Raw genomic sequence first — 22,788 nt, forward strand, 5'->3', positions numbered from 1 at the left:
GTGCACGCATTTGCTCTATCTAGAGTCATGGTCGTAAAGAAATGGCTTGTCTACTGGTAAATTTTTATGCACACTAAATGAGAACTACTGTTTGGCTTTTTTTGGGTCCCAAACCTGCATTTTCGGTGACTGTTGGGGAATTAATGCTTCCTCAGTCATCATAAAAGAAGCTGTATAGAGCAAAAATGGGGAGACAATCGCTTCACACCATGAGCTGGGTGGTATCAACAACACCGACAGCCATATCCTTCTCCATCTACAGTTACACTTCCACTTCCAGATTCTCTTCCTTACGCCGTCTTCCAAACCCTAATCTTTCTCTCAATGCTCTTCCATGGCATCCTCGCTCCCGCCCTCTCACTTTCCGCACAGCTGCGCTGCTCCAGGACGCCGGAGCCGCCGCGGTGGTCACGGCCGGAGCCTACGGCCTCGGTCTCACTTTCGATAATCTCACCCAGCGCAAGATCATTGAACAGGTCGCCTACTCTCTCTCTGTCTTTGATTTGAATTCTTTTGTTATGATGAAAATACGGTTCTTGAACTACTTTTTGATTCATTCTGGCTACAATGAAGAGGTTTTTGATGCAAGTGAAGTCTGATATTAGAGAATTTTGATGTGTGTTGTTGAATTGAAGAGGTTTTGAGCTCTTTGTATTGCTGAAACTTTGTTAATGATTTGAACTGGTTTGTGAAGGGAATAATTAGAGCCGAGTGCCACTTGTGTCACATTAAATGCAATAGGAACTGTAGTTGCCTCCCATCCAGCCAACAGAACTTTAAGACTCATTTAACTCGTGAGTCTTCTGTTGCTGCCTCCCGTCCAGCCGACTCAACTTTAAGACTCATTAAAATTGCATATGATAAAAATATGTGATAGTGTCTCTAGCTTCCATGGATTTGTTCCTCCCCTGGTGGAAAAGAAACTACTCCATGCCCCAATCCTAAGCTTCCCACCATAGATGGAACTCAGTTGGCTTTAGGATCAATTCAATCCATGGGTTTGGTCAATTAATTACTCACTTCTGCTCTGCAGTAAGCATGCGAGTGAAATAGCTCCTTGATCATTTTTGTATCTGAACACACTTATCAAATCTAACCTTTTCCCTGAGATTGGTTCATCAATCACAAACTGGCCAATGGTGGTTTAGTCAATGGAAAGGAAGTACAATACAATCAGGAAAGGAGTTAGCCAACCTAGCTTGGAAATGGGGAAAGACTACCTAAAGACTCCTCTGCTTGTATGCTGCAGGAGCTTCCGCCTTTTTCTTTTTTTCCTTTTTGGCTGTGGGATTTTGGGTGCTGTATGGTGTCTGGTTCCTTCAACCTATTCCCTGTTGGTGTCGTCTTGAATTCTATATGTCAAGTTTTATAACTAAATAAAATTGAGTCCCATGAAGTGTTCCCACATATCTTTTTCAAAAATAAATCATACCAATTTACTTATCATCTTCTTGGTAAACAAGAAATAAATTAAACCAATAAGTTAAATTTTAGCTGGAGTAGTGTTGTAAGTCATCATGGTTATTGAAATTAATGTTGTTGAGGCAGTCATTTCCTTAAACAATTGAAGCATTTTATATAATAGTTCATGGAAGTAAGTATGTTTGCTTTGGCTTAAATGGTTAAATTTTTATGTTTAACAACGCGATTTCAAAAGTTATGGCTTAAGCTATAGAAAACAATGCATCCTCTATTTTGAAAATGAGTGCATGTGTAAAAGATGATTTTTTATTTTTATTTTTTAAAGCATATTTGTCTATCCTTAATATCTTTTCAAAATATGTTAGATTTTGATTTCTCTTAGAGTTTCAATTATGAGAACAAAATCAATATTTTTTAAAGCATTCGTTTATCAAGTCAAAATGTTTTTTGCATTATCAATGTACCCATTCAAATTAAACATCAATTGAACATTATCTATTCATGCAATACTATAACAGATTAAATGTTTGCAAAAGTAAAATAATTGTAATCAAGTTATAACTTGACTACTAAAATTTGATTTTGAAGTTAAGAATGAAAGTTGAGAAAGTCAAAGAGAAAAAAGAAAAGCACATTCTAAAATCAATTAAGAAAAAGCAACTAGATTAAAGTAATGATTTTTATTTTTCGTAAATTCCTATCCAAATAATTTGAAACTTTTTTCAGAAGTAGTAGTATTAGTAGTAATAACAATTATCATCATCATAATAATAATCCATTGTGACTAATGTGCTACACTCATAAAAGATGCCATAAGCAACAAATTATAATTGGCCACCTATTTGTTTGATATCAACTTTCTATATTAGCTCCATAAGATTTTTCTAACGTCATAAAAACTATTATTAGGTGACCCCAAGATTTTAGTCTATTTTTCTTTGTAGAATTTATTGTTTTGGCAGTGAAATATTTTTTAGTGAGGAGGTAACAGTAGAAATTTGGGAGTTAAGGCTACTAATTACTGAGATACTCATCTTCGGCTTAAGAAGATGAAGATGTTCAAACATGATCTGGCAACGTCCCCTTTTCTTAGTGGTTGTGATACAGCAGAAAAGAATGGGAAAGAGGGAATAGAGAAAGAAATAAAAGGAAAAAAAAAAAGACTCTTGGAATAAATTCAAGAGAGACTTTCTGAACAACTAATTTTATTCAATGAGTAATGAATGAATAACTGTCTATAATCTTAGGTATTTATAAAGTTAATTTTGATCCTAAATATAATAGGAAAACAATCCTAATCATACTTAAATTATTCCAAATAGGAAAATATTAAATACAAGCCAATAAAATAAAAATAAAATCTTAATTAGAATATAAATAAAGTCTAATCATAATAGGAAGCTTGAATACATGGAAATCTAATCTCATTTCTTTCCAAATTGTAAACTCATTTTATCTTCATTACACTAAGGTGGTTTGGCCTTAACATAGTTCTTGAATGCTCTTGTATCAGTTCCTCCAAGTAGGGAAAAACTTGGTTCCAACAAGAAAACTTTTGCTATTTCAGCATATATTGCAGGATTGGTCTTTCTCAACTCTACCTCAGCAAACCAAGTATTTTCACCAGCTGGTTTGCCCGTCCACTTCACTGAAAATCGCTCATATTGGTTGCCTCTTCTTAACCTCACCTCCTTGACATCTAATGAGTCTTCAATAACATCTAATGGCCTTTTAGGAAGTTCATGCACTTAGACTTCAGTTGGAATTTCCTTTCTGTTAAACCCTTCATATGAAAATAAGTTAGGGGCATTGAAGATTGATCTGATTTGCAAATCTGATGACAACTTTATCAAGTATGCATCCGAACTAATCTTCTTTAGAACTTTGTATGGTCTAAACTTCCGTGAGTTGAGCTTGTGATAAGTACCTTTAGGAAATCTTTGTTGCCTCAAACACACTAGTACCATGTCCCTTTCTTTAAATTATTTGGCCTGTCAATGTAAATTTGCCTCTAATGCATATAATTCATTGCTAGCTGGGATGACGGCCCAAACTTCTTCATGATTTGTCTTATGTGTACAGCAAAGGTATCCTTATCTTTGCTCGGTGTAGTTTCTTGTGGTAGTGGAACTAAGTCAAGCACATGTTGAGGTTTGAGACCACAGGCCACTTCGAATGATGTCTTCTTCATGGGCCCATTTATTGAAGTATCGTAGGTGAATTCTGCTTGTGGTATGATAGGTTTCCAAACCTTCACATGGTTTCTGACAAGACATCTTAACATGTTGTTACCCAAGCTATGATTGACTACTTTGGTTTGTTCATATATTTTTGAATGACACATGCTAGAATATTTCAATCCAGTTCCAGGTTTATGCATTATCAATTCCTTTTAAATAAGTAACCATCATGCACCATGTTTGGCAACCCCTTCTATTTGATTATTCCATGCAATTCCATCATGATATGACTGAAATATTGATCAATTACCATACAAATTTTTTAGCTCTTCGAATCTTATGATTTGGGTCCTGATCATAGTTAACAATAAAACACCCTATTTAATGCACAAGCATGGGAACAGACTATAGAGGGTGGTAGATGGAGTCCCCGCCTTTTGAGATAGATAGTTCAACTATTGGGAGCTTAAGGAGACTTTATTATGGAAATTGCACTCTTTGCTTGTTTGTAGTGATAGGGAGGACAAGTTGAGCATAATGGTTAGCATTAGGCTAATTTTCACTAAAGAATACCAAAGTTCTTCTTTCTTGACTAAGAACAACCCCTATTCCCACATGTGACGTACAACACTCTAAGATGAAAAGTTTGTCAAAATTCAATAAAGCAAGAATTAGTGCTTCTGTCATTAATCCTTTAATAAGATTTTGGAATCCTCATATAAAACATAAAAGAATTGGTAACATCCAATAAGTGGCGATTTTTCCTTTGAACAATCCCATTTTGTTGGGATGTATAAATGCACAAAAATTGGTGGACAATTCCATTTTTAGTATAAAAAGAGGAAAGAGAACAATCATTATTCAAGGGCATTATCAAATCGAAGAATGCCAATTGAACTACCAAATTGATTTTTTATTTCTTGATAAAAAGGTTTCAATACATGAGGCAAATCAAACCTTTCTTTAGGTAAAAATAACCAAGTGACTTGAGAACAATCATGAATAAAACTAACAAAGTACCTAAACTCCTGAACATTAAGGATGCGACATGGACCCTAAACATTTGAATGAAATAAAGCAAGGACTTGGAGCCGGGGACATCTATCTCTTTTCCTTGGAGCAACATATGGAAGGCGTGGGTGCATCCTAGAGTTAGCTTCTTCGCTTGGGAAACATAAGATCAAGTCCAAAAACGGGGGTGGTCTTTGGCAAATAGATGCTTTTTGTGTCATGTCAAGGAAGAATCCATAAACCATCTCCTTGTCCATTGTGTAAAGACGAGTCTTGTGGGAGTTGTTTTTTGCCCTTTTTGGGGTGTCTTAGGTACTACCATCGTCAGTTAGAGAGACTCTGTTAGGGTGACATAGTTTATTTGGAAGGTAAGAAATAGAATCACCTTTGAGGGGGAAGAACTCTCAATCCAAAATCTAAAAGGTTCTTTTGTTTGTTGTCTTTGATTGAAAACAAAAGGGTGTATAGATGATATTCCTCTAACTCTTTTTAGTTTTCTAGATTGGCTAGGCCCTTGGTGAGGGTGGGTTGGTTTAGTTCCGTTTTTTTTTTTTTTTTTTTGTAACTTTGGCTTATTGTGGTGTTTGTTGGTGGTAGCTGTATACGTTTTGCATATCTTGGGTTGCTATTTTAGTGGCCCTTTTTAATATATCTTCTTTCTATCTATTAAAAAAAAAAAAGGACTTGGACTCTATTATTAATCCTAGATGGAAAAGATAACCTATGATGTTTGCTAGGTTCACACAACTCATACTCAAGCTTATTGGACTACTTTGAAGACAATCCCAAGGAATGTAACTGCTCAAAAGAAGTATGACTCAATCTGTAATGCCATTGAAGAGGAGCAATAACAAAGAAACAATAACAACATCAGACATCTTCCTACCATGAGATTGAAATATAGACTATAGGGATAATAAAGCCCATCTTGCTTTAATTCTCCACCAATCATCTTGTTTGTGCGAGGATCCTAAAAAACACAATAAGAAAAAATGATAGCAACACAATTAAATTGCTTGGTAAGCTGACTAGTAGATAATAAATTAATAGAAACTTTAGGAACATAAGAAGAAGACCCATCAACGAGAAAGGATTGAGGATGTATTAGAAGACTTTTTTTTTTTGATAAGTAAAGAAAATTCATTTAAAAAGAGACGCCTAAAGAGCGACTCAAGGTATACAGCCTATGTAAGGTATACAAACCTATACACCCGCCACCAAAAGAGACCAAAAACATATAAAGACCCACCCACCAAAAGGCCCAACATCTTACAATGATCCCACCCAATCTATAAAATTCACCAAAGTTTGAGGGCATTCTACTATAAACAGCTTTGCCTCAGACCAAAGCGAGCATAAAAAGGAATATTTCAACCTCTGTATTGATATAACATCATCCTTGAAGGCTAAACGATTTCTCGCCTTCCAAACCGTCCAAAAAATATGCAAGGGCGCCGCCCTCCACACTTTCCTGTGTTTCTTGCCCACAGAAGAAGTCTGCCAACCAAGCAAGGTCTCTCTAACTGAACACGGCATCACCCAAGACACCCCAAACAAAGAAAAAAGCAACTCCCATAAGGCCCTTGTTTTGGAGCAGTGGAGCAACAGATGATCTATGGTCTCCTCCTTTTCCATACACATGTAACATCTATTAGCCAATGACCATCCTCTTCTCTGAACAAGATCTAGGGTAAGCGCCTTGCCCCATGCGGCCTCCCACGCAAAAAAGCTGATTTTGGGTTGTACCCACACCTTCCAAATGCAGCTAGATGGGAAAGAACTAGGGCAGTCCGCTTCTAGAGCAAGGTATAGAGACTTAGCCGAAAAAATTCCACTCTTTGTTTCAGTCCAAACTACCTTATCATCTTCGTCGCCAATGACTCTCTTCCCATGAAGACACCCCAAAAATAATTCCGCCTCCTCCATCTCCCAATCATTTAGGGCTCTTGAAAAACAAGGGTTCCAACCCCCTCTACCCCCTTGAGAAAATGGGGAGGACTTTCCAATCATATTATAAGAAGTTGCAAATCTATAACTAAGTGGAACAAAACTAACCAAAATTAAGAAGGGCATGTGTATTTAAATGTGCTAAGGTGGTAGTAGGAGCATTGATGTTGGATCGCAAGGAAGTCTGCACTAGTTTGTTATTATCATCTAAAGATAAGGTAATAAACTCTCTTCTACCACTTACAGGTTGAACAAGAGTAGGAACATCAACTCCACCATCGAAAAAAGAGACAACCTAATTAGCCCATGTAAGATGGCTGAACTCATGTCAATATTTATCATAGGTATGATTAGTCCTACCATAGTGTGAACATTGCCTATCACTTCTACCTTTGCCTTTACCTCCTCCTAAACCTCGTCCTCAACCTCAAATAAAAGGACCACCTCTACCTTATCTTGTGGATCTAAGTTTAGAAATATCCTTACAATCATTCCTAGATGAAAAGGATTGTAGATCAATGTGCTGAAGACAAGCATAAACATTACTGAGAGATGGTAACTTTTTACTAACAAGTATACTATGTTTGACCTTAGCATATTCAAAATCAAGATTAGAAAGAAGTTTAGCAATTTGGAATTCTTCTCTTTGCCTTCTTTAAACCTCAACATCAACATACAATGGTTGATATGCATTCAATTCTTCCCGAATCTCTTTCAAGGATGCATAGTGCCCACTCAAAGGTCTCCCATTCAGTTTTGCCCTAAAAATATTTTCATACTGTTGATAGATTGCTGCAATATTTTTTTCTTGAGAGTATGCCTCTCTAACCACATCCCATATCTACTTAGTAGTTTTTAGAAACATGAAATTAACACTAACATAGGGTTCCATATTGTTCCACAACTATGTTATAATCATGAAGTCATCTTGTTTCTAGTCATTAAAAATTTTAAATTCCCAAGGGGAGGATCTTCTATGAGATGTAGTTTTTCGTTTTCCCTAATATACACCCTCACGACTTTAGCACATCATAAATAATTAGGTCCTTTTAGCTTAACTAAAGTAATCTGAATACCAACAATATCTCCAGATTTGTGATTATTGCTAGGTTGCATCTTTGTTAATTATTGAAGGAAGAAAAGAAAGAATATTGCACTTAAAAATTGAAACAAAGGGATGTTAGGAAACCGTCAACACTAACACATGGTTGCACTATACTTGAATCACATGTTAGAACCAATCACGTAGGTACTATTGTTGGATGTCACTGTGGCAATATTGTAGCAGACCAATTAATTACTACTTAAGAAGAGCATATTATAAATAGTAATTGTCATACATTTCACATCTTTTGAGTAGTAATTATGTTTAAAATATCCAATTAATATGGTTGTTGCCCTTGCAAGAGTTACTAACAAGTTTTGTGATGTTTGGAGTAATTTTGAGGTGTGATTTTGATGAATGGGTGACAAAAGAGATGAATCGACTTGAAGAGGGCAAATAATGTTGATGATGAGCCAAGTGCCTAATGGAAGAAGCAATGTTATTGGTTTGGATCAAGATTTGGTTTGATTGGAGGTAGCTAACTTGGAGTCAAAAGAAAAAAATTGAAAAAATGACAAAGAGGAGTTAAAAAATCATATATTGCGATTTCGCATGACTGTGCAAATTGGATCAAAAAGAGGAATCAATTGCAATAAAAAAAATGGATTTCGCACCACTGTGAGAAATTTCGCATGAAGCTATGAAATGATCCAAAAAGCCACCTGCTGCTACTGCTCATGTTGGAATTTTGCATGACTATGCAAAAATGATGGTCCTTATGTGAAATGATCCAAGATCATGCGAAATGGTGATTTTGATGCTAAACTCCAAATTTTTGAATCTGGAAAGTTCTAGAAGACTAATGTGAAGTTGTCAAGTGTCCATTTGAACTTAGCCTATAAATAAAAACTTGAATTTCTCATAAGGAGCTTTTTGGCACTTTTGATTTTAGAATTTTTCTAGAAACTCTCTCTCAATAGAATTCTCTATTTTTTTTTCCTCTTATTTTCTTGGTATCTAAACATGTGTTGTGAGATCAAATCTCCAACCATGAGTGACTAAATCTCGTTTTTCTCGGAGAAAAGAGGATCTAAAGGCAAGAATTATGGTGAATTAGCGAAATGAACTTTGATTGCAAAGGTAATTTAATCTAATTGATTGATTAATTGAATTTTGGAGAGTTTCCTCTTCAAATTGTTTTGAATGACTATTACAGTGCAAACTAGGTAGATTCATTAAATTTTTAAAACTAGATTTAATGATATTGAATAGTTGCATTGTATGAATCATTGGAAGATGATTTAAGATGAATGGAATACACATGAATTGAATTGGTCTTTTAGATTAAATCACCTAATTTGAAGAAAAATTGGATTTAGACTTAAAGCTAAATCAAAATTCGGTTTAGATGGGAATTTAGATTCTTAATGTAACTCGATGAAGAATAGATCTTACCACCTATTCATCATTGAGATTGTTTTCTAGAAAATCCTAACTTTGAGAGTTTGTTGTTTATTAATTTTCTCTCAAAGTTTGATTGTAGTTCTTCCCAATTTGAAATCATTGTTATTTTCATTTCATCATGAATTGTCAATCCAGTTTCATTTGATGACTATCATTTATTTTCCTTCCATTCAAGCCTTAGTTACCGAAAATAATTCATCCTAATGGACGACACCTAAAATGACTATACTATCGTAACTTTTGCTAAAAACCATTTTTGATCGGACGAGTTATCTTAGCATGGTTGAATTAGGTTATAAATTTTGTTTTGATATGATAAACGATGAAAAACCATTGATCACCAATGTAGCAGCACTATAGCAAATTATTGTATCAATGTCACAATATGTTACTGTAGCAGTGCAAAGAAGGATAGTGGAAGGTGTTAAGGCTAGGTTTTTTCCCCATAAGATTAGGGTTCTAGATCAAACTTGCTTTGATACCATGTTGAGTGAGAGAAAAAATAGTATTGTATTTTTCAAGAAAAGAGTACAAAGCATCTATACAAACTTTTATAAAAGAAACAAAAAGACTAAACTACTTCTTACTAAATAACTACTAATAACTCTTTAACAAAAGTTTTTATTAACAATCACTGAAATGAAATATCTTATTTGGACTTATTGAGTAGTGAGACTGAAATTCTTGGTTCATAAAATTCTTGCCAAATGCAGATGTCACTTATGGGACCACTGGAGTGTCAGAATAGGGATGTTTCCTTACAGAATTGTGGAATTATGAATTGTAGGAAGTCCTCAATTTTAGTATGTTGAAGAATTTTACAACCCACATTTGGAATTTGAAGGACAAATGTGGTGTTTATTAGCTTTTAGGAACTTGGGACAGGAGCCTGTTTTTGGTGAAACTAGGAAAAGAAGCTTGGGTATTTGACGTCATGCATTATTGGATCTTTATTCAAAATGAAACAGGAAGCTTTTTATTTTTTTATTTTTTTATACACAAATAAAATATGTACCGAACAAGCTCCTGGCAGAAGGAGACACAAGCCAAGTACACAATTTGAGTGTACAAGGAGTAACAAAACACAAACGTGAAAGGTAATAATCAATTCTAACAAACAGAAACTTCCATCTCTGAAACAACAGTCACCAACTAGACATTTGACCATGAAAAGGAGATTATTAGTTTTGTTATGTATCTTGGCAAACAGATGTTGCATTTCTAATACTAAAACAACAGAGAAGAACATAGAACTTTGAAAGTTATATTTGTAATTTTCTTTTCTGAGGTAAAATGTTCTCTCATTTTAGAATGCTGCCTCCTTTTCTTCATTGACAATTCTTCTTCATCTCCCTGTTATTTGAAGCAGAGTTTGAGCAGAAAACTGGTCCATATATTGTCTGGGTTGCTTTTCATGGTTTCTTGGTCAATTTTCAGGTCTGCTTTCTGTATATAAGACACATTCTTAGACTTGCTTGGATTTTGATATTCTTACACTACTTCACCTGATTGTTTTAATCCTAAAATAGCACCTCAACAGAGGCTCGCTACTTTGCTTCTTTGGTTCCTGTTGTCAATTGCTTAAGGTTAGTCATATATGGCCTCTCTTTAGCTACCGATGAAGGACTCATAAAATCTGTTACTCGAGAAGGAAAGCCAGAGTAATTTTTCCTATTGTCATCATCAAGCTCTTATGACTTCCTTTCTTCTTGATTCAAAGGGACATTATCCGTGATTTAGCTTCATTATTTAACACTTGCAGGGAATTGCTTAGAGGCCCTTTATATTACGTCCTGATTTTGCTTGTATGCACTATGGTCTTCTGGCGTGAGTCTCCTATTGGGGTGATCTCATTGTCAATGATGTGTGGTGGGGATGGTAACTCCTCTTGTCCAACTTGGCAGTCTGTTTCTTCTTCCAATCATTTATCTCTGACTCAGTGGTTTTAGGCATTGCTGACATCATGGGAAGAAGATTTGGGTCCCTAAAGCTTCCTTATAATCAACAGAAGAGCTGGGCTGGTAGCATTTCCATGTTTGTATTTGGCTTCTTGATTTCAATTGGGTGGGTTTTGAACCCCTTCTTTCCGCCAACGTCAATGATGGTATTTTACTTGCTCCATAAGGATTTTCGAACTTGGCATGAGAATTTTCCTTCATTTTGTAGGATGCTTCACTACTTTTCAGCCCTGGGGTACTTCCAGTTAGATTGGTTTTGGACAATGGAAAAAGTTGCATTAATTTCCTTGGTGGCAACAGTGGTTGAGTCTCTCCCTACTACAAAGGTAGTAGATGACAACATATCCGTCCCTTTGGCAAGCATGGTAATGGCATTTTTGAGTTTTGGCTTTTGACTCGTCATGTTAGAAACATTAAACTTCTTCCCTTCTATTTTTATTTATTTATTTATTTATTTTTCTTAGTTGGTTGCGAGGCTTTTAATTGCCCTATAAATCCATGCCTCATACCTTCATTATTGTACTAAAACTCTTGAAATGAATGAATAGGACTCTCTTCATTAGCACCTTTACTTCCATGTTTGATGGGCTACTAATGGGATTCTCGGGCCTGTAAGTATCTAGTGTATGACTCTTATCCTCATATTTCAATAATTTGAACTTCCTAATGGTTTTTGCATGAATTTCTGTATTTGATGAGAATTACTATCACTTCATCTGGAGCAGAGAAAGGCAAAACTAGTGCTGAAATATGTCCTTTGTGTTCCTTGCGTGTCTGCTCCAGTTATACTATAGACTATAGTTTTGTTCTATATATTGTAGACATTTTCTATATAGGTTTGAGATTATAGGATTGTCTGACCCAAAATAGTGTGTTTTAAAAAAAAATTCCAAAAAATAAAGTTGTTTTGAAAATAATGTCCGATCTAATGCGTCTGTGCCACATAAGCTGCCATGTCATAAAACCGTAGTTGGTGACTACGGTTTGATTTTTCTAAAGTGGTTAGAAACCATAGTTGCCAACCATGGTTTTAATTTTAAATTTAAAGCCGTAGTTGGTGATTACGGCTTTGATTTTTTTTTAAAATGGTCAAAGCCGTAGTCACCAACTGCGGTTTTAACTTTATATATATTTATATATAACTTTAATTTTTTTAATAAAAATATTATATTATTTTGATTTTAAATATATTTATTTCATTATTTTAAAAATAATAATATACGAAATTAAATAATTGATATTTTTAATTTGATATAAAAATATATTTTTAAATTTTATTAAAATAATAGGCACTATATTTAATATAAATATAATTAATTAATTAAAATAAAATATAATAATTTATATTTATTTAAAATAAATAAATTATAAATGCCTATTTAGAAAAATAAAAAATTAATATAAATTATTATATTAATTAATAATTTTTTATATATTATATATAAGTGGTATTTAATGCCTCTTACACACACACATATATATATATATATAAAAGTTTAATTTAAGTTTAAAATTTATCACATTTTTATTTAAATATATAAATAAATTTTATTAAAACAATTGACACTATATTTAATATAAATATAATTATTTAATTAAAATTAAATATAAATAAAATATAATAAATTATGTTTATTTAAAATAAATAAATTATAAATGCCTATTTGGAGAAAAAAATAATATAAATTATTATATTAATTAATAATTTTTTTATATATTATATGTAAATAGTATATAATATCACACACACACACACACACACACATATATATATATATATATATATATATATATATATATATATATATATATATATATATATATATATAAATTTAGCATATTTATTTAAATATATAAATAAATTATTATCATATCTATATAATATTATGAACTTAAATTAAAATATGATAAATTTTAAACTTAATTGAACTTATATACATGTGACATTATATATCACTTACATATAATATATAAAAAATTATTAATTAATATAATAATTTATATTATTTGTTTTTTAATAGGCTTTCATAATTTATTATATTTTATTTATATTTAAATATAATTAACTAAATATATTTATATTAAATATAGAGTATATTATTTTAATAAAATTTAAAAATATATTTATATCAAATTAAAAATATCAATTATTTAATTTCATATATTATTATTTTTAAAATAATGAAATAAGTATATTTAAAATCAAAATAATATAATATTTTTATTAAAAAAATTAAAGTTATATATAAATATATATAAAGTTAAAACCGCAGTTGGTGACTACGACTTTGACCATTTTAAAAAAAAGTCAAAGTCATAGTCACCAACTACGGCTTTAAACTTAAAGTTAAAACCGTGGTTGGTAACTATAGTTTATAACCACTTTAGAAAAATAAAACCGTAGTCATCAACTACGGTTTTATGACATGGCAGCTTATGTGGCACAAACGCAGTAGATCGGGCATTATTTTCAAAACAACTTTATTTTTTGGAATTTTTTTTTAAAACGCACTATTTCGGGTCAAAGCTCGGATTGTCTTGTCTAGTCTCACACCAATTATATATAAAATTAACTTTAAAAAATAATTTAATTTAATTTAATTTTCTTAATTGTAATATATAAATAATAATAATAAAATTACTTTTTAATAAAATACGTTCTAAAAGGATTATAATATTCTAATTATTTATAAAATATATTTATTTTTAATATAATTAAAAAAATTTAAAATCACTTTTTTAAAAACACTTTAAAAAATTTTGAAAACTTAAATAGAATAGGTAAGGATGTAAATTATTTTGAATACATAGGATGGAGTTACGATGAATGTGACTTGTTCATACGACAACATGATAGATTTTTAAAATTTACAATTACTTTAATATTAGTTTTATTTTATATTTAGGTAAAGAGTGATGAGTAAACGCAAATAAAAAGCTTCCCAATTTAGTATATGGGAATAATCCCTAATTTGGAGAAAAAAAATTCTGATTGCAGAATTTGATTAAGTGATTGTCTTTTTAATGTATAATTATATGAAAATTAAGTTTTTTATTTTCTATTTTTAAAATTAAAATTTATTAATAACTTTTTATTTTATATATATGAATTTTAAAGGCTTCCATTAATTTTAAAAATTGTTTTAATTTGGATTTTTTTTCAAAATTTAAAAATATAAATTAAATTTATATTTTTTTTTAAGAATATTTTTATTTTTAAGGTTAATATTTTGATTAAATACACTTAATCTTGATTTAGTTAAAAATTTGGTCAAATGTATGTTTTTCTACTTTTTTTATTTTTGTTATTTTCTTCTCTTATAGGTTTTTCATTTTTGTTATTTTTAGTCGTTTTACTTTCAAGGAACAGGTTTGGAAAAAGTGGGATTTGATTCATTAATACGAAAATATAAAAAATAAAAAATAAAAAAACTTCAAAAATTTTAAATTGATATTATCTTTATCTATTTAAAGATTATTTGAAATATATACAATAAATCATTTAATTATTCCTTAAAATTCATTTTTACTTATTGTTAATGACATGACAAGTAATTGAGGTATTTTTAAAAATAATTAGATAACTCATTAAATAATATATATATATATATATATATATATATTTTAAATAAATAAAGATAATATCGATTTAAAAAATATAAGGTTTTTTTTTTATATTTTTATATTAGTAAGTTAAAAACTTAAAACTCACTTTTTAAAGTTTTTTTTTTTATAAATTTTTAAATCAATAAAAAATTAGGTCTAGTTAATTAAAATGTGAGTTATTTTAAGATGTACATTTATTTACACCACTTTATCTAGCAAATTAATCACTTTTAGAATCCTTCTGACAATAAGTTTAAAAAAGAACTAATTACTTTTAGATTCCACATTACGGTCATTTTAAAAAACGCTTTTAATTTAAAAACGGTTGAAAAATTATTTGTAATGTTTGAAAATCATTGGTTTTTTTTTTTTTTTCGAGAATATTTGATTGATGATTTTCTTAGAATTACTTTTATAAAACATTATGATTAAAAGCACTTGTAGTAAAAACGACTCACAGCAGGGGAATGAAAGCATTAACAATGATAAATATGAAATGAACAAAATCACTCTGAAAAAACATTAAAATTTCAATATCATAAATGTGAACTTGTACTGAACAAAGCCAAACGCTCATCCCCAATCTCCTCCAAAGTTCCAAACCACGACCACCAATCTCCTAATCGCTTTTCCTCCTCTTCTTCTTGCTCTCCTGTTCCTCCCAGTGCTTCATTCCTCCCTCTTCTTCCTCTCCCTCCTCTCCTCAAATTCCAAACTACTCCTCTCCTCTCTCTCGTTCTTCTTGTGACCCTCATTGTCTCGTTTATGCGTGCGGCTGGATTTTGAGCCTTTCAGCTCTCTGTGGAGTTGAGTTAACTCGTTGAACGCCTCCACAGTGCGGCCAAGGTAGGCGGCGACGGCCTGGGAGGCTCCGGTCTCGGCGGCCACGAAGGTTGTGAGAACTGAGGTTGCTTTCGAGAGAGAGAGAGATTGGACCGGAAGACGTTACTCTTCCTGAACTCGTCTTCATCTTTTAGGTTCGGTTAAATTGCTTTTCAAATTCTTTTCCTCCTCCTTTTCTTCTTTTTTGTTTTTGCTTCCTTCTTTGTTTTTTCCCACACTTTCTCATCAACCAAACGCTAGAGTGGAACAAAGTTTCCCTTCAGGTTTTAAACTTCAATACCCCCAAATCCAAGCCCACTACGGGAATATCATCTAAACCCGAATTGGGCTGGACCGGGTCAGGTCGAAGCGGGTCACATCCATTTCTAATTTTAGATAAAAAATTAATTCCTAATAATTGAATGTAATTTGATAACTATTTAATTAAATTTAATAAAAATTATTAAACAAGTATTTGGTAGTAAAAAAAATTATTATTCTAAATGTGAAGTTTATGAACCTTGATCACATATAAAATATTTATTTTTTATATTCATTATTTTCAAATCAATTATTATTTATTGTGCTTGTTAGTGAATTAGATAAAGAATTTCTTACTTATTTTCTTTGGTAATAACCTTGATTACTTAAAGCCTATGTTGATATAATATCAAATACGAACAAAGATGAGATTATGAAAAAAAAAAAAATCAATATATAAAAATTCGAATGTTTTTATAAAACCAAATATAAACATAAGAGGACATATCGCTATTATTTTTATTAGATATAATATTCCAAGATAATATATTCTATTAAAAATAATATTTATAATACATATAATGAGATATGATAACTTAAATTGTACATATTTTATCCGATTCAACCAATTAAACCTAGGTTAATTTTTTTTAAATGTAATAATAATAATGATGTTTTAAAAAAGTGAAACACATTTTGGTTACACTTTTATTTTAATTTTTAATTAAAAATAATTTTCAAAATCATTTATAAATAACATGTTTTTACCATTAGTTTTTAAATATGATAGCAAAAATTTAAAATAAAGGTATCAAAATTTCTTTCATTTGCCTCGTAGAGTGGTAAAAAATTGTTGACCACTTATTAATCTTCTCATGTCATAAAAAAGTATATAGTACAAAATAGGTGTAACAAAAATGAAAATTGTCACTTTGACAATAATTATATCAAATCAAATTATGGTATGTGTTACATGGACCCCACACAAAAGTAGATAATTTGTCTTCAAATTAATATAGAAATAAAGAATTATGATAATTAAAATATAATTATCAAAATAAATAAAATTGGTGAGTTTGATAAGTGAAATAGTAAATATCAATTCTTGTTAATAAATAAAATTGGTGCATTTGATAAATGAAAAAATAAGTATTAATTCTTTTTGTATTAATAAATAAAATTGATAAGTTTGATGAATAAAAAGGGAAATATCAATTCTCATTAAACAAACAAATCAAAGTCTATCTAAATATACTTTTCAACTTTCTTAAATATTAATTTTTAATTAAAGAATAATATTTTGAGGGTTAAAACTATTCCACTATGCCTCAAAATCTTTCTAAATATTTACTTTGGTCAAGAAATAACATTTGTAAGAAATAAGAAAAACTATTCAAATATGGCTCTCTTAACCAATAAATATAAAAGCCTAACTTTCAAAATCACATAGGACAAATAAGAAGAGACTTCACACTTGAGAAAACTTGAAGATAGTTCACTTCAAGGATTTAAGGAGTTTTTCAAGCATTTGAAGATTAGAAGATTTGAAGATTCAAAGATCAAGCATTTGAAGATTTGAAGATTAAGTTTAAGGGGTTTTCAATTTGAGATCAAGCATTATGTTCTTGGTGAACATGAGCTACATGAAAGTCTAAGCCCAATCTAAGACACGTTAAAGTCTAAAGGAAGATAAACGAGTTCTCCTATCAAATAAATTGAAAAATCTTCAAGATATACCCTTATACTTTATTATGTACCTAAGTCTAGAGAAAAAGGACAATCCTCTTTTGTAGTGTAACATAGCCTCAATAAAGGATTTTGAAGGTTTAATTGTTTCACTCACAAAGTTGGTTGTTTCAAAGCCTTCAAAACCTTCTCTAAAAGGGTTTGTTAAACTCTCATAAGATCACAAAGTAGAGCATAGAAAACATCCCATGAAGTGTAATGAGGAAAGGATTTGATCCTAATGCCTATAAGTTACTAGTCGAAGTAGTCTTCAACTAATAAAAATTTGTCACATTAGGAAAACACTTGATCTTGGTTATTGGAGAAAGATTGTAAGGGTTCATTGAAACTTAAAAGATACTAATAGAGAAGGGTATGAGGTAAAAAACTCAAAGGCTGGTCTGGGATTTGTTCTAACTCCTTCATGCATATCAATAAAAAAAGTGAGCACAAAGCCATATCAAAACTGAAGTAGATATGAAGGATATAATCCAACTTTAAGCACTAGGAAATCTCTCTTTGACAGAATTAGTAAAACTTCAACTCGGATGTCAATCTTTGATAACTTAGGGGATAAAAAGAAAAACTTTCTACTAAAAGATGACAAGGTTCTATTTATTCTAGATTGGGGCCTAAACTAAAGAGAGACTAGGTTGATCCATAAAGATACCAACTATTACTCTCAAAGATTCCAATAATCCTAAAGTAAGATTTTATCTCGTATGAAGATGTACTATCTTAAACATGACCATTGGAGGAATGTTGAGAGTCAAAAGACATACTATGGTTTTCACTAACCAACTATTACCCTTTGTTCAGAAAAAGAAAAAGTTAAAGGTTGCTAATGAGTCTGCATGAGAGAGAGAGAGAGGTGAAGATTTAAAATAACAAATAAAAACAAATATTAAAATTCTATATTTACCCGTGAATCTGGTGATCCAAGGAGGCACTAGGACGTAAACTCACTGTATGTATTCCCAGAGCCTTCAAAGGCTTGCACTATGCACGCACCTGAGCATAATAAAAGATGACTGTCAACAGCTAACTTATTGGACTGAAAAAATCTAACAGCACCCAAAGGAAGATAAGTAAAATTATTCTCTTTGTTGCTCAAAAAGATGAATAAGAATTCAAAGAAATGATGTCCCATCATTCTGTCTCTATTTGCATTTAGAATCAATCCACTTTGAATTTTTTTAATTAAAATGGAAATATTTATTAAACGAAGAGAGGCAGGTGAGATGCCCTTTCTTCATAATATTAAAACGAAGGATATTCCAAAAGATGAGGAGGAGTAGGATCAAGTGAGGATAGTTTCAAATTTTCTGCAATAAACTCCCTTTCTTATGTGCAGTGACTCAGTTCTTCAGGGCATATTTGTATAATATTTATTAAAAATATAATTTATAATTATATTATATTATTAATATTCATATTTTATTAAAAACTATTTATTTTTTAATTTATTTACAATTATAAAATTAATTTTATTTTTAATAAGACATGAATTAAATTAAGGTTATATTACATAAATTGAATTTACAATTTCAAAATTAAAAATAACTTATCTAAAAATGTTTTTAGTTGTATAATTTTTAAAAACTATTTTTAAAAATAGGGACTGTCAAAAGCTAACTTATTGGGGTGACAAAATCTAATAGCACCCCAAAGGAGGATAAGTTAAACTTATTCTCTTTGTTGCTAAAAAAAAAAAAAAAGAATACAAAGAGAGGTGAGATGCCCTTTCTTCATATTATTAAAACCAAGGATATTCCAAAATATGAGAAGAAAGGGGCTGGTGAGGAATAGACCTTCTTTCTCCTTTCTTGCAATAGCATCAGCAGCAGTAGAAATCATCCAAGGAAGAACAAGCTCCACTTGTCTCCAATATGTCAATTCCGGATGAATAACTCAACTCCCCATTCATTAACCAATAAAGGCTCGTCTTCTTTGCGATTGAAGGTTACATCCTGCTGCAATGCACTCTGGATTGACTTCAAGCACAGAATGAGAAACTTTGACGGACAATCCCACCCTTCCCTGGCAGAAGAATCTTACCTTTTTCTGATTTCTCTACCACATTATCAATGGATGGAAGAACCTCTTTCTGCTCATTCTTTATAGTTTTGACATGCATTTTCAGTTCTCGATGATTTACATTTACATGATTCCCATCCAGAGTTCTATTCTTCAGAGCAGTATTGTTCCCATTGCATTTGAATTAATTCTTTTCCCAATTTTTAAACAAGAAAAATGGAGTTTCGAAATGTACAGGTTTTTCTCTAATTTCCATTATATATTCAAAATTTACAGACGCTTACACATGTAAAATGTGATTCAGGCTTTAGGAATGGTAAATTAGGAGCAATAGAATCAGATCAGTCATGCGAGAATAGCCAGAGAAATGTCAAAAACAATAAACATAGCAATGAGAGCTTAATTGTGCTCACATGCTGGAGCAGATTCTCAAAGGGGTCTCAAGCAAATCTAGCTCCACTATTCTAAGATGAATGAACTGAAGATAGCATTATTGCAGAAACTGACAGGCAGTGTATTTTTAGTTACAGCAAGGGTGAAAAATCTCAAGACTTCAGAAAAGAAGCTCAAACCATCTGGAGATAGTTTCAGCTAGAACAGCTCAAACTCCACACACTTTGTTGTGTCCTTCAAGTCCTTATAATCAAACTTAGCACTCCCCTTTTTCTGCACACTAATTGCAGTGCTACCAATTCCAGCATCACAGAAATTAGGCAATTCCAAGGGTACTGCACTGTGTATTAGAGCCCAATTCAAGCCTTCAAAGAGAGTGTTTCTTCATATCTACCCTTTAAATGTTTCTAACCAATCCTCTGGCTCCTTTACTAACACCCCCCTGGTCAAATCTCTTGCATGAAAACTAACCATAGGGCCTTTTGGGAATTTGAGGCTATGTGATACCACACTCGCTAATGTATCTTCATTTCCTGAACCCTTCAAGGTTTTCTTACTATATAATAATTTTGCACAAAGGATGATCTTGAGGGGATTGATACTTTTTAGTACATGATCATTATTCAATCATATTGTGCTACCCATAAAAAACCATAGTTTTTCAGTTTCCTCAAATTATTGATAGTATCAACTCCCTACTTCTAAGTGGAATTATTCCATATATTTAGACTACCTATAGGCTTTTACATCTACTATCTAAACCTTATTTTTATAGTATCTTCACACCATTCCCAGCTCATAAATCTTAACCTCTATATAATATCTCCTTTAAATCCTCATTCCATTTCAGTCTCTCTCTTTATTATTGACAGTTCCCAAAATTGTAAACATAGAAGTAGAGAAAAAAAGGTCACTGACCCTTCCTCTTCTTTTGAGATCTTTGCACAGGTCTATGGATTACACTAGATGGTATGGTATACATCTAAATGATGCAACGAAATTGACTATGACGAATGCAAAATGTTGCTTCTTGCTAATTTTATCGGTTCCAGATGTTGAGCCTGATTCTGTTGCAGCGGAGGACCTGAATAGATATTGTTGGTTTTATTGATCCTCAAGATTGGTCTTGCCCTAGCAGTCAAATTCCCATGTGGACAACTTTAGAATTGACTCTATATAAACATATCTGATATTTGCAATTAGTTAATACACGGTAGCAATATATATAAACATACACTCTTTCTTGGAGTGATATGATAGATAGATAAATGAATTTAAAAAAAAAATTATAAATCATCTTATAATTAAAAAATGACAAATAGCAATAGAGAAAGGGAGATAGAAGGGAATGGCAATGTTTCTATTAACATTCAATCAAAATTAAAAGTCTACATAATCAGCAAAAAAAAAAAAAAAAAAGGAAAATCAATTTAGTGACAATTATTATCCAGGGAGGTTTATCATCTAGGGAGGTTTATCATCTTCTATTAAATAGTAAATACACCTACCCTGTCTGTCCCTGATATCCATATCAGTTATCCAGGATGCCCCTTAATGAACTATTCCTAGGATCATCTTGTAGTCTTCTCTTTACAAGAGCGAAACCCAACTTGGACTTGATTCGAAAAGACCAGAGCTGCACCGTTTCATCTTTACTCATACTATTCCTCCGTACAACCGAATTCCAATTAGTCACCAACACATACATTGAGGTAGAATTTCCGGAAGCTTTCTTCATGTCCCACTTCCTCAGACTGATGGTTTCTCGATGAAGGGAGGGCTCAATCAACATCACTTCCATATCTGCACATTTTTTTCCGTTTCCTCCTGAGTTCAACCTCTCGCTCTCTTCAGGTGTGAGGAAACTTTGTTGTATCTGATTCAAGGGTATGGATAGACGGTTCTGACTGAGTCTCACATCACTCTTGAAGAGAGGCTTCTGGATTACAAAAGTGACATCAGAACCCCCTAGAGCCTTAATCCGATTCCTGAGGATGACAGGGAGCTCTGGCGTTGCATGGGGAGACGAACAAATTGCCTTATCCATCATCTTCTTCATCATCAGCTTCTTTTTCTCCTGAACACACACCCCCTCATCATCATCGTCGTCGTCATCATCATCATGGCACCGTGGTGGCCGCTTCTTGATCTTGATCTTTTTTTGAAGACACTGATCATCTCCATCTTCCAATATCTTCATCGTTTCTTCAAGACGTTGATCGTGTTTCTTCTCATCTTCTACCACAGAATCCATTGAAGCGCGGGGTTTCTTGGTCTTCTTGGGATGACAAGATGATGAGCCAGAGAGAAGTCTTTCAATTTGGAAAGTTACAAGTGGGTTCTTGTTCTTGTTGGTATGGCAGGAGAGAGCTTATATATAGATGACGTCCCTGAGAAACAAGTCTTTCAATTTGAAAAGTTACTGAATCCTAATCAAATCCTTATATTTTACTAAGATAATAATTTTTCACAATTTCAAGAATATTATTTTATAGGGATTTTACTATGGTTTTAAATTATTATTTAATATCTAATTAAATTATAATTTCATATCCTAATAAAACTAGGATAATAAAAGTATTTCATAATTTAATCAATCACCTAATAGAGTAAAAATAATAAAATAAGCCCACTTAATTAAGGAAATATAGTCCTAATTTAATTAAGATTAACATTAACATTATCCATAGAACTAGTGACAAGACCTAAATATTAATGGAGTATGATCCTTAGATATTACTATATTACTTTGAGAAAATTATCATTTGCTAAAGTAGCGGACTAGTTAAACTTGATAAAAATAATAAAAATAATATAAAAAAATAAAAAAGGAGTTTTATAAAGGAAACACAACTAAAGATATTTTCTTAATCTATGAGGCTATGTTTGGTTGGTGATGGGTTGAGATAAGTTATCT

The 22,788-nt window shown here is 31.7% G+C and overlaps 2 protein-coding genes across 3 annotated transcripts; one reads left to right on the plus strand and one right to left on the minus strand.

Annotated features, from left to right (window-relative positions):
- Positions 1-47: 47 nt before the first annotated feature.
- On the plus strand, positions 48-11,598 carry LOC100246189 (probable phytol kinase 1, chloroplastic). 2 transcript variants are annotated; one of them, XM_010660378.3, is made up of 6 exons: positions 48-476; positions 10,439-10,506; positions 10,599-10,655; positions 10,832-10,947; positions 11,019-11,133; positions 11,236-11,598. In XM_010660378.3, exons 1-6 carry the CDS (start codon positions 186-188, stop codon positions 11,420-11,422), a joined length of 834 nt encoding a protein of 277 aa, XP_010658680.1. In that variant the 5' UTR covers positions 48-185; the 3' UTR covers positions 11,423-11,598. The 2 variants fall into 2 exon arrangements, with proteins under 2 accessions (XP_010658680.1, XP_002269950.1); XM_002269914.5 differs by having other exon boundaries at positions 55-476; positions 10,599-10,730.
- Positions 11,599-21,402: 9,804 nt separating this feature from the next.
- Positions 21,403-22,125, minus strand: LOC104881180 (B3 domain-containing protein At3g25182-like). The gene has a single exon (XM_010660437.1). The coding sequence runs from the start codon at positions 22,123-22,125 to the stop codon at positions 21,403-21,405; it is 723 nt and encodes a 240-aa protein (XP_010658739.1).
- Positions 22,126-22,788: the final 663 nt, after the last annotated feature.

The sequence above is a fragment of the Vitis vinifera genome, chromosome 13 (assembly GCF_030704535.1).
Source record: "Vitis vinifera cultivar Pinot Noir 40024 chromosome 13, ASM3070453v1".
Taxonomy (NCBI): Eukaryota; Viridiplantae; Streptophyta; class Magnoliopsida; order Vitales; family Vitaceae; genus Vitis; species Vitis vinifera.